The sequence below is a fragment of the Echinococcus granulosus genome (assembly GCF_000524195.1).
Source record: "Echinococcus granulosus chromosome Unknown EG_S00039, whole genome shotgun sequence".
Lineage (NCBI taxonomy): Eukaryota > Metazoa > Platyhelminthes > Cestoda > Cyclophyllidea > Taeniidae > Echinococcus > Echinococcus granulosus.
Window position 1 is genome coordinate 56,190 of NW_020170419.1, and position 12,684 is coordinate 68,873.

Consider the following 12,684-nt stretch of genomic DNA (forward strand, 5'->3'; position numbering starts at 1 on the left):
CATCCTCCTCCTCCTGCTTTCACTTTCCTCCTTTATAGGGCAGTATAAAACCTGTAAGACTTCTTCAGAGCGTACTCTAGATTCACTATTAGTTAATGAAATACATCTCTTCCATACGATAATGGTAAAACTGGAAACTGCTGACACTGATTTTGGGTGGTTCTTAAAGCTCCAGCCACGTTGTGATAGCCGATGTAGTAGAGCATTCGATTAGATCGTCCAGGACAACATTCAAGAAGAGGGCGGAGAGTGAAAGGGGTGTGGTGTGTCACAGAGGGCTAATCAACTGTCTCATCTATCCTGCACCCTTCCACTATCCACCACCCCATTCATTATGTATTCATAGACTTACGTCAAAAAGTTGCGGTGAATCCTCTGTAAACAACACTCCCAATGACACCTTCTCTAAAATGGTAGAGATTTGAAAATCTATTCTTCAAAGAGGAAAAAGTAAACAACAGACTGCTCAATCTTAAATCAGAGTCGACTAAAAGCATGATTGATGCAATGCACTGGGCAGATTAAATCAGCTACGCGGTTTGGGAGACGCTGCCAATTAGGCAAGACAGAGACAATCTTCGCTTCCCCATCAAGTCTCTCAATCCAGGCGTCCCAAATCACAGGCAGACGGCACTAGCGATGCCTTCATGAAGGCACATGATATTAAGTCATGTGGCATGTGACAACCTCACGTAAGGTAATCCACCGAAGGTGTTATGCAATCCTGGCATTTTAAAAGGGCTAACGAGTCCCCTTCCCTATCATCATCTGTGTCCTCTGGAGGTGATAAAGCGTCGAGGCGCCTCTAAGGCGCCTTCAATAGGAACAAAATATTTAAAAGCAGGCTTAACAAATAGCAAGTGACTTCAAAGACTGCCAACTTGTCCTCCGCTTCATTTTTGTTCGGTTATAAATAAACACGGCATTATTAGCTTTGCCGCCATCGGAATGACTGGTGATGCGAGACAGAGGGAGTGAGGATGGTTTTGTACGGCAAAGTTAAGGGAACAAATGCCCCATTGTGCATTCCCATCCTCACTTTGTGCGGGTGTGTATAGGTGGGGGGAAGTATGTTGGACCACAGACACAATTGTTCAAGGTGTCACGTATCCATTTGCCGAATTCCGTGGTGTTAGCCAGGTGGGGTAGATCAATCAGTAGACCTTCCACCTCTATGAAGGCGATTCCGAACCCTCAGCTATACTCGAGGATTGGGAAGGAGGGCATAGGACAGTCGCAGAACAGAAGAGGAGGCAGTAGTCAAGAAGGAAAGGTGAGTCGGAACCATCGGCGACGTCCAGAGACGCAGGAACGCACTTTTCAGACTTGTGACCCGGATTCGTTGAAAAGCTCCCACCATTTTTCGTGAATAATTTTCCGCCGAAATTGCAATTTTTTCTTTCTTCTCCTATTCAATTGCTTCCAATGGAATAAAACACAACAGATTTAAAAAGAGATTTTTAGAATTTTTTCATTAATTATCCTCAAAACTGTAGAAAAAAATTAAGGGAGGTAGAAATTTTTTATTTTTTGGGAAAAAAATTCCCAGGAAAACAATTAACTGGGCCGGACTAAAAGTACGCGCTCGGATTCGTCCGGATGCACTGAAACAACCAAAAAGTGTACTTTTACGAGGGCGGAAGGGAGTCATAAATTCCTTCTGTCACTTCTGCTTTTAAATCCTTAGTATTTGTATAACCAAGGGAAAAATTCCTCGAAATTAGTGTCGGTGTTTTGCCTAATATTTCTGCTCTTCCTACCACTTTCCCCACCTGTCACCTGGAGAGGAGGCCCTATTCTGTTGACTAAGCAGAGTGAAAGTTATCATGGCAAAAACCTATCACAAAGTCTTTCGTTTCTTCTTTATTAGCCTTTTTTGTTTTACTAGGCCATGTAAATAGGCGAATTTTCGGGTCGCCTCCGTATGGACCACCAAAATGTTCCCCTCTTGTAGACTTCTTCCACAAAGTCCTCCTTAACTTACTCCTCAAGGGGTGAAAGATAAACTTAAAACTGGGACTTTACAAAGCTTTCACCTTTGTGCTCTTCACATTTCCCACGAGTAATAGAAGTGTATGCACGATGACCTTCCGTGATGCTTAGGGGCACTTGTTTCAGGATACAAGGTAGCTTCAGAATGGATTCCTCTCTGATCCTGTTCCTTCAAAGGGACATAAATTAGGCGACTCTGCCAACTCTACCAGGTGTGTGCCATAGGTGGCCCAAACTCTTGATAGAGAGCCTCTCACCGGAGGCCTCATGACCGTTTAGGCAGAGAAGCTGTGCGGTCCATTTGAAAGCAGGTCAACGCAATGATGTTACACCAACTCATTCACCTATTGAGTCAAGCTTGATCGGTACAGCCAAAAACCCTAAATTGGCACCAGATTTGCATTGCATAAAAACCGTTGGCTTTACAACCGACAGAGGAATTCATCCCAAGATTTACAGTTGACCGCAAGACGAGCACGAATATTTTACCTGGGTTTGCCTTACCTTTGGTTTTTTCAGTCAAATTGTCCTTACCTTCAGATTGTTTTTCCGACCCAAATTCCCCAGTACAATCACCGCGGGAGGATGCTCTGTTTATCCACATACCAATTCCGATAAACAACCAATAAAACGGGGGGTTTCCCTCTGATAAAGAACGCACAATTTATTGTCCTCCAACCTCTTGAGTCATCCCGGAATTTGGGACGGTAAGCACCAGTGGGTGAATGATTGTTCCTTACTAACGGGCAGTAGTTAATACTAAGGGAAGAAAGAGATAGCGGCGACAGATAGCTGTCATGCTCAACGCTTTTTATTGGTCCACTTTTCGCAGCAGCCTTCATTATCAAAGTTGGTGAAAAATAGATGCTTCGGCACATTCCTCTCTGTGCGATCATTTTTCAGGGTCGCGTTCAGAGGTGGGATCACTTCCTTCCAGGATGTCATAACGCCTTCTCAGTGGCGGTCATCGACTTCCAAGTAGTTGCTGTGACCTCGGCAACGCCTAGTGTGCCCTACTCCGTGACACCTGCCAAGCATTTGACTCCTCTGAATTCGGACATTCCACCCCCGTCATGATACCTCCACCTGGAAGGTCATAAACCTGAAGCAACCGCCGCAGCTTCAAGGAGGGGAACGAAAAAGGGAGAGCAAAAGACACCGCACAGGAAATTACCAAATTTATAGCTGTGTTACCTATTTATGGGGGAAAACACTTGACTGCACCCAAATAGAGGCCATAAAAACAACGGGTGGAATATGCGGGTGGCACGGAAACACTTTTATTCATTTTTACATACCAGACTATCTATGATGAATCCACAAATTCATCTATAGAACTTTTTGAGTATAGCGACCCACTAAATAAAATAAATTTTTAAATACTTTCACCCTAAGAATAATCCAGGCACGAGGGAGCATTTGCAGTTGTGCAACAAAATCACGGAATTTGAAAAATCCGCGTGGGTATAAAAAGCAATTAAAACAAAAAATGATTGAAAGTACACAATCTTGGAAAGTCCGCAGCATACTGCATAGAATGGGATCAAAATTCAAGGAAGAGTGGAAATTCTAAATGGTTGGAAAGGTTGAAACGAGTGCAAAGCGGTACCGTGAAATTTAAAGATCCACCGCGTGATTATAAGGAGCATTAAAACAGAAATGCTGACATTATACAGTTTAAAACACTTTAAGGATCCTTGTATGGAGATTAGAATGACAAAGAAATCGGAAAGGTGAGGAAATGATTCATGGAATTTGAAGATCCCGCGTGGTTATATGGCAACATCTACCCACCATGATTTACATCTCTGTAAATTTGGATGTTCTGCCCTTTAGGAGGGGACTATTAAGAATGAGGAGGTGTCAGTGAATGGGATGTGATGAGGAACATCCACAAATATGCGATCTTGAAGGCCTTGTGGTAATAGCAAACGATATCACTTCCTCCAATACAAGTACCTTGTACACCTCAGCTGTGAATGCTTCCAAATTGTCTTATCTCATGACACTTCAGTTGTGAAGGTCCTTTTTGCGGAGCACCAAGATGCATCGATGGATTGGGTCCTCTTGCAACCAGCCTTCGCCTACATTCAATCACCCAAAACGGACGTCCTAGAGGTAGATTAGCTGATCAGAGAAAATTACCTCTGGGAAGTAGTGGTTTGGGGCTGCTCTTGCTTAATACTGTAGTCGTCAAGTTCCACTCGCCACATTCCCTACCAAACCACAGAAAATTGGATAGGACAAGAATTCACAAAGATCTGTCTGGAAGACCGTCGGCATAGTCGAGACACAACTCCACTCAGACGAGGTACAACCCGAGGAGAGTGAAGCACTCGCCTTGCTGATCATCAGGCCGACCTATTCAGCTCACTCACATGTGAGGCCAGGATGGATATCCTGTCAAACAATCTTTCAGGGTAGTCAAATCCAGGAATGCCTAAAGGGCCATCGGAAAGGCACACCTCCACTTTGCCAAATCCAGTTATTTAAATCTCCTGTCAAACGGGTGTCATACAGGAGGGTTGGTAAGTTTCAAATCACGCATCAAGCAAATTATAATTGAGTAGAGGAAAAGTGGGTAGAATGGGAGGAAAGAGGGCAAAAAGCACAAAATTTTATGGTGTAACACATGTCGCTTTGCCCAAACTCACCAAAATGTCTGGTCTCTTAACAGCCTATTCTCTAAAAACAACTTAGGACCTACTAATCCGGACACACAACTGCGTCTGTGCAATTTGGACAACATCAAATCTCGTGGTACATCGCATTGGCTGCAGGTACACCCCTCCCATTCGATGAAGCAAATGGAGGCAGCATTTATGACTTCACCTTTGGTTTGTTAAGACAAGTCCAGGTGAATGGGCAAAGGTGGAGGAGAAGCAGGATCTCCGCCAATTTAAAGTCACGGTACTGTTTGTGTTCACAGTACTGTTCTGTTTTCTTGGAGGAGGGGGAGGAGGATATGCCACCATTTCTCACCTCTCCCAATAACATACGTGCGCTTTTCTTTTTCCACTTTAAAGATACTAACGTATAGCTCTATTCCCTACCAATTTTTGTCTCCTGAGTTCCCAACGAAGAGGGTCATAATCACTTCTTGAAGAATTATCAGCACCTGAAAAGGGAAGATGGTGACTCGAGTGCAGACGTAACTATCCCTTCTTTCTAAAGAATTTGCTTTCCAGAGAAGTCAATTTTTTTGCAGGGAATATGGGTGATGAGGCCATGGGTTGACCACTGATTCACTGCTCTCACCTACTCTGGGTTTCCGCCTACTGAGGAGGCTATATAAGTAGTATCAAACAGCCAATAAAAAAGCCATTACAAACTATCGTGTTTCCAGTCTAACGCACACACACAGCTTTGCTTGGTTTCCAGAGGGTGTGGCACGGACTTGATTTGATTCAGATCCGGCAAGTCTGCTAGCTGATTGGCCTCCCTCTTTGCATCTAGAGAGGTTTCCGTTTGTAAGGCGACAGCCCTCCTGAGTCCTTCCACCACAAAAAAGGGTTTATGACCTGCCTTTTAGTGTGCTGGGTGTTTATGGCCGGGGATGAGTGACTGTGAATTTAAAATGATCCTAAAACCCCAGAAATTTGGAAGACCCAGATTTTAAAGGTGTTAGCGAGCATTTCTGGCTTACTATGCGGTGCAATTACGGAAGAGAACAAATAGCGTGAGTGACGTCCGATGGTTGGGAGGACCTTGGTAAAATTCGCAGAATAAATTACATGGATGACATCATAAGAGAGGGCATATGCAAACCTCTCAAGATGGACCTCCTTACCGTCTTATAAGCAGCTATTCTCCCAGTTTTCTCCCAATCCAATGGATGGATTGCCTTTTGAACCGAAGCAAGGCTATTCAGAGCAGACTACTTTACAAATCGTCTTTAATTCAAATCAGTTTTATCACCCTGCAGAAAAAATCTAGTAGAATAACCATGTGATATTTGGAAGGAGGAGGAGGAGATAAAATCAACAGGTCGGCTTTGGCTGGCAAATGGACACAGAATGGATGAATAGATGGATGAATTGATGAATAGATAATGGATAGACGGAGAATTGGGCGGTTAAATGGATGGGTTGGTGGACGACTGGATAGATGTTTAGATGAATGGATGGATGAATACGTGGTGGATAGAGGATTGAGTGGATAGATAGATGGATAGGTGGATACAGGACGGCTGGAGATTGGATGGTTCGATAGATGGACAAATGGATTGACGGACTAGTGGACAAATAGATGGATGAATGAATGGTTCTTTAGATTGATTGATGAATAGATGGATGGATACGGGATGGATAAAGTGGATGAAAGCTGGATGGATGCATGGATTTACAGTTTAATGTATGCATAAATACATTGACGAATTAATAGATAAGTGTATGAGTGGATGTAAGAATACATGATTGATGGAGGGTTGGGTGGATGGATGGGTCGATAAATGATTGGTTGGATACAGGATGGATTGATGAATGGGTGGATGGATGGAGGAATATGTATGGGATAAATGGAGGGATAGATAAATGAATGGATAAAAGATTGAGTATTTTGATGGACGCATGGAGGGAAGGATAGATTTGCGGTTTGATAGAAACATGAATAAATGGGCGAATGAATTGATGAATGGATAAGTGAATGGACAGATAGGCGAATGATTGGAGGATGGAGGATTGGTAAGTGGATGGACGGGTAGATGATTGATGCGTAGATGGGTACTGAATAAATGGAGAGTTGAATGGATGAATGATTGGATGGGTGGAGGGATGGATGGATTAAATGCAGGAGGATAGATGGAAAGATCCACGAATGGATGAATGGACAGTGAAAAATTCAGCATGTTTTACTTCGTTGGAAAAACGACAACGATACTATTAGCTAATACATTACTAAGCTGCATTGTCGAAACCAACTTCAGCTTCATTTTTTTCACCTTTGAACACTTTAGTCGTAAATAATTATTAATTTTATTTGACAACTTTATACTGGAAAAGAAAACTTGACCCCCTTTCCCTTCTGTGTTCCGCTTCAATGGGGTGGAAGCCATTTTAATGGTCTTTGACAAAAAAACGTCAGTCAAAATGCCAGTCAGTACTTTAAGGTGGTCTCCTTTTAACTTATACAACTATTTTCCCTTTTTTATTCAATTTATCCCTAGTTTTTTAAAATGGGCAACCAATTTTGTTTTATTGCAGTGTAAAATGCTTTCTTTTTCCCTTTCTTCCTCTCCTCAGTCATCTTTCCTGACGATAACCTCCTCCTCCTTCTTCTCCTCCTCCTCCACTACTGCCTGCCCTTTGTAACCCTTTAAACTTCACCTTTCTGCTTAGGTAGCTGTGAAAGGCTTTTGGAGAAATCTACCGCCTTTTCAGGTTAGAATCCGTAAGTTGAGGCGTTACGAACTTAACCCGTCTTGGGTGTGAGGCCAACCTGTGGACAAAGAGACGGTCAAGTGAAAAGCAGAAGTAGTAATGGCTAATGGAAAATCTCTCTTTTGTTTTTGGCTTCCACAATCCAATTAACCCGCAGACAAATACTCCGAATTTGGCAGCTAATTAAAACAAAGCCAATTTACTTAACTCATTCTCTCCCTCCCTCATTCCTTCCCGGCTCCCTTTATCCTCACTCCGTCATTTACAGATTTACGTAGAAATTCTTCCCAAAAAGGGCTTAAAATGTTCGGTCAAAGTCTATCTTGCAACACGCCTTTTTGAGTGGGACAATGTCCCGCCGCTTTTTGTCATAACATTCAGACAGGTGGAAAACGGTGACTGATCTAAGGGTGAAAGGCCACTTTAAAGTGGTAGTTAGCCATCACTGACTGTCGAACAATTTTGACACCTCGTTTTGTAAGGCATGCGAGGTAAACTTGGTAAAGAAAATTCCACTTACGATCTTTAAATTGTGCAGTTTCCGGGGAGAGAATAAAATCAAGAAAATTGCGTGAATTTTGAACCCCCCCCCCTTTCTCACATTCAAACGGAACACAAACTGAAGTGGACTTGTTGGAACAATAGAGGAAAAAGTAGAAAAAGGGAAGAGAACGTGGGTGGTATTTGGTCACAAAAAAGGTCAAATAAATGAAGAAAGTACTGCAAATTGCAGCTTACGTTAAAACAAACGCTGCTACAATCGGTGAGGCAGCTGTGGTACTCGGATTTATTAAATATTTCACTAAAGGTAGGTAAGATAAAGAGGAAATAAATGCCTAGACAGTACGGAATCATCCTCTTCCCCTCATACGTTCCATAAATTTTATAGTGCACCTCAGAGGTTTTACAAAAAAATGCTACGACGATTACTTTTGTAGGACTTCCCTTCACCTGTGCTCTCCTTGCTTCCACCGCTTCTTTTTGTCTTCTAGAGGAAGAAAAAAGCTATTCATCCATTCATCCATCCTGTATCCATCCATTCCACATTCATTCGTCCCTCTATCCAGCAATCCATTTATCCTGCATCCATCCAATCATTCTTATTCATCCAACCTGTATGCATTCGTTCATCCTCCTACACATCAATCCATTCATCCCTCTCTCCATCTTTTTATCCATCCATCCATCCTGCATCCATTTTAACTTTCATCATCTATCAATCCTTCCATCCCTGAGTAGACCATATGCAGCCTCGAGTCCTCTCCACTTAACGCTCTGCGTCTGGTCGTATCGCCACACTTCTGCTCTCTCCTTGAATGCCACAGAACAAAGTCGACCATTAACTTTTTCCCTTTTTTTACCTGATTGAGTACCGCTGTATTTCATGCATCCGTCCAACACCAACCGTATCCGTCTCTCGCTAAGGATACAGAGTCAGAGAGAAAAATTATCCAAGACTACAGTGTAGGGAGAGAGATAGAAAATACGCGCAGCTCACTTATGCCTTTATTTAGGCACCTAAACAATGGCATAAACACACACACACACTTTTGAAGTTTTCTCTATCTGACACCAAGCCTTTTCTCCTCCCTGTGTACTGCATAACCGCACAAACTTTTTAGAATTATTTGGTGCACTGCAAATGACATTTAAGGTCGTGCACACTTGCTTAAGCAATTAAACTTTTATCCAAGGGTTTAAAAAAGTGATAAAGATCAGTAGTAGTGATAGTCGGATGGACAGATGGATGGATCCGGCATAGATGGACACATGGGATGGATGGATACAGGGCAAATAGGTGGAGGAGTGGATGGGCTGATAATTTGTGAGTAGTAGATGCCACTTCTTTATTACTGCAAAGTGACAAAAAATTGGCGTTGTTAGTGGGGCATATCTCAAATGGATAAGTTGAGAGGACTTTCAAAATGTGTGTATAAAATATGGAAAGTGGTAACGAAGCCAAATCCCATTACAGCATTCTACAAGAGGGCAATTAAGGCGCGAAGCGTTAACAGGGCAGTGGAGCCATGAATTCTCTGAGAGGCCAGCATTTACTACACGACTTGCAAAAGTACGGAGGATGTGTGAAGTGGCGCAGCGGAACGTACTTTCAAAGTAGTTTTGAGGAATATCTTCACATCTGGTGAGTTTAGCTTCCATCACCACGGGAAAGAGAAAGTCGGTGGTGGTGGCGGCCGCTAATCTGATGAGGTTATCATCCATGCATCGTATTCCACGTTCTTTACTTTTTCCATGATGTTAATGACCACCAAACGACCCTGTCATCACCCATTTAAGGCAAACACCTCTTCAGAATTTTGCACAACTTGAGAGATGGATGAGAAAAATCATTGGAGAGGGAAAGTCCACGCGGTCACAAGAAGGTTTTGTACCTACGAGGTAGCACAAACTTTTCTACCGCGTAGCATGTTCTGGAGAAAATTTGAATTTTAGGATGGAAGAGGCGGCTATTGCCTCCTCCTCGGAAGATGAGGCTACCACGGCGAAGATTTTTTGTCTCATTGAGAAAGGACTCGTTGATTCTGTGTACGGCAAAACTCAGCGGTATGAAAAACCTCAAATCACCGGTTGAGATGGGGCTGGGAGGAAAAAGATTATTCTGTTCCCAGCGGTGATTCTTCTCCAAGGTAATAATTACTCCCCTTTCAAAATCGATGAATTCTGCTTCTTCTTTACCTGTTTCCACTTCTTTTATTCTTCAGGAGAGAGGCGTTTCACTCGCCCTTCCGATACGTCAAAGTGCTTGAAGGTCTCCCTTCAGTCATCTCAAAAATTCCTCACTCGATGTGGACTCACTGTGCTTCCCTGACGCTGGGCAATGCAACCCAGTTATAAATTAATCACGAGGTATTTCCAGCCATTTGTTCACCCCTCTCTCTTTCTTAGGCGAAAGTAATCATACTGCAATGAATTATTAACTCATTGACGAAACCGCATGCTATGGGCTCTCTCCACGCCTACCTCTATAAGGCAGTAGCCTGTGGATACCTTCCTACCACCTGGCTACATGGCCTCTAGTTGGCTCTCGAGCCTGTCGCAAAAGATTTCCCAATTTTCGTTGAGGAGGGTGAAGGGGCGTGGAGAGGCAGAGGGAGAAAGTGTGGAATTTTCTATTATTTGGAAGCATACCGATTAGCCCTAAGGGATCGTGACACCTTCCTAATTAATGTCAGAATTTATGGTGCTTTGCCAAGACAAAGCTTTTAGTCAGAGGAGGATACTACTCAACAAGTTTTTCAGCGACAACATAGCAGTTAGTTCTTTGTACTGCGGTTCGCACCACATGCATGGAAGTGGGAGAGCTCGAAGTGACATGGTAAGGGAGAACAATTAATTATTTAAATTCAGGCTGTGCAGACTAGACATGAGGAAAAAAGGGTCCATCTATTGAATCCCTCCTTAAACCTCGTCTGAAAAACTCTCCATCTGGATGCTGACCTTTGTGTTGCGAGAAGGGTAAGGCGCCACTACATGACCTCCAACACTCAAGATCAATGCAGGGAGCAAAAAACAAACTAATATTACAATATGTGCCTTAAATTCCCCCTTCTTTTCTCAAAAGGCAATTTTTAATGATATTTTGAGAATAAGATCGTACATTATACTCTCTTTTCATCTACCATAAAATTCCAGATTCTTCTTTGAGAAATTGAATTGTTCAAATCATTTCGCCACCCCAAAATCCGCTTTTAATTAATAGTAAGGTCCAATAAAGGACTTTTTAAATTAAGTAACTTAGCTAATTACTACTTGCGATTGTTCGAAAAGGACAAAGTACTCATAGTTAAGACCCTTCCTCTAAGTAGGAACAATTTCGCCTCAAAGGCGGATTTCATCGCTTTAGGCTGACTTAAGAAAGCAAGACTAACTCGACTGGTCACAAAAGTATTTATTTATCCTCTACACGTTCTATCTGCATCAACGTTGACCCAGATGGATTTGGAGTCTGCACCGACCTAAAAGATGAGGCGTTTGGGAGCCTTAGAACCAGGGGATGAGCCGTAGAGGTTAGGACTTGACCGATGTATCCTTAAAAGCTGCACAGCACCTCGAGGGAGGCACCAAACAACCATATACCCAGCCCAGTAGTGACACCCATATCTTCAAAAATAAGGGAATAATCCTCTTTATTATAATTCCCATTCAAGGGCCCTATCTCCACTTAAGGGAGGTACACCCATCTAAAGAATATTACACTTTATCCAAATGCCACTTAACAAATTTGACGAGAAGACTTTGTAACTTTTTGACTTTCAAATGAGTTAATCTCCAGTTGTAAAGAAGACAAGCTGCAATCAAATATATCAGGTTTAACAGTCATTGGATGAAATGAGGTGGGTGGACGGCTAGACGGGGCGGGGCTGGCTGGACGTGGAAGGATGAATGTGAAATGCGGCAAAAGCTGGTAAGAGAAAGGCTAACAACTGACGCTAATCTGCCTACACTGTATAATGTGTGCATGCTGGCAACTACACGCAGCAATTTTTTCATTAAACAAACTATATCGGAAATTGCCTAATTTTTCCCACAAGCAAAATCAAAATCATGAATGATGGATTACCTCCAAAATTTGCAGTATTTATCCCAAAAAATCAAGTAAGTATTAGTTTAAAGAAATTATTAAAATTTTCTCCAATTTTATCATTTAATAGACGAATAAACATAGCAAGCAGATAAAAAGTTGACCTTGAGGAACGCGCTAATCAACATCGAGTTTCTTCAAATTCAAAATTCGTTCCCAATGTGTGGAACCAATCAGGTAGTGACCAGTACACAATTTTCATCGTCCAGTGATTGCCGGCTGCAAAAGAAATTCGCCGATGGCCTATATCCGATGTCATTTAATTAGTACAGATGTTCCTTGTAAAACTTCAAAATAATTTGTACCTCTTTAATTCTCTAATCGGATAAAAAAATGCATTGATCACCCCTCCTCCTTGCCTTCCTCACCCTTTTCCTCATCACCTACCTCTTATCCTCAATTTTCTCCCTAAAACTACTGAAGTACAGTACAATACTTTCGCATTGGTGGGGTGCAGTTTCTCCCCCCCCCCACCCATCGAAGCAGGGGCTCGGTTTGCATTTCTTGGCAAGCAGCCAATGCAGTGTACCATTTGGCCTGCATTTCACAGACGGAATCGCATGTCCAAAATAATATTCTTAAGTTGCTTTTTTTGAGAGGTCTGTAGTGCCCTCGGAAGGAGGAAGTCAATGGACCAGATTTTGTGGTGAATGGGGCTGAAAATAACATGTGTTGCACTATGCAATTAAATTTTTTCTTTCCCCTGTCTTT

The 12,684-nt window shown here is 42.5% G+C and overlaps 2 protein-coding genes across 2 annotated transcripts; one reads left to right on the forward strand and one right to left on the reverse strand. All coding sequences in view use genetic code 11, as the record gives it.

Moving 5' to 3' along the window:
• Positions 1 to 1,174: 1,174 nt before the first annotated feature.
• On the forward strand, positions 1,175 to 3,069 carry EGR_05352 (hypothetical protein; the record flags this gene model as incomplete). The annotated part of the gene is made up of 2 exons (XM_024494601.1): positions 1,175 to 1,273; positions 2,896 to 3,069. The coding sequence occupies 2 exons, from the start codon at positions 1,175 to 1,177 to the stop codon at positions 3,067 to 3,069; spliced, it is 273 nt and encodes a 90-aa protein (XP_024350928.1).
• Positions 3,070 to 3,317: 248 nt separating this feature from the next.
• On the reverse strand, positions 3,318 to 11,712 carry EGR_05353 (hypothetical protein; the record flags this gene model as incomplete). The annotated part of the gene is made up of 9 exons (XM_024494602.1): positions 3,318 to 3,350; positions 3,382 to 3,561; positions 5,783 to 5,869; positions 5,911 to 6,225; positions 6,908 to 7,123; positions 7,868 to 7,999; positions 8,301 to 8,358; positions 9,947 to 10,087; positions 11,627 to 11,712. The coding sequence occupies 9 exons, from the start codon at positions 11,710 to 11,712 to the stop codon at positions 3,318 to 3,320; spliced, it is 1,248 nt and encodes a 415-aa protein (XP_024350929.1).
• Positions 11,713 to 12,684: the final 972 nt, after the last annotated feature.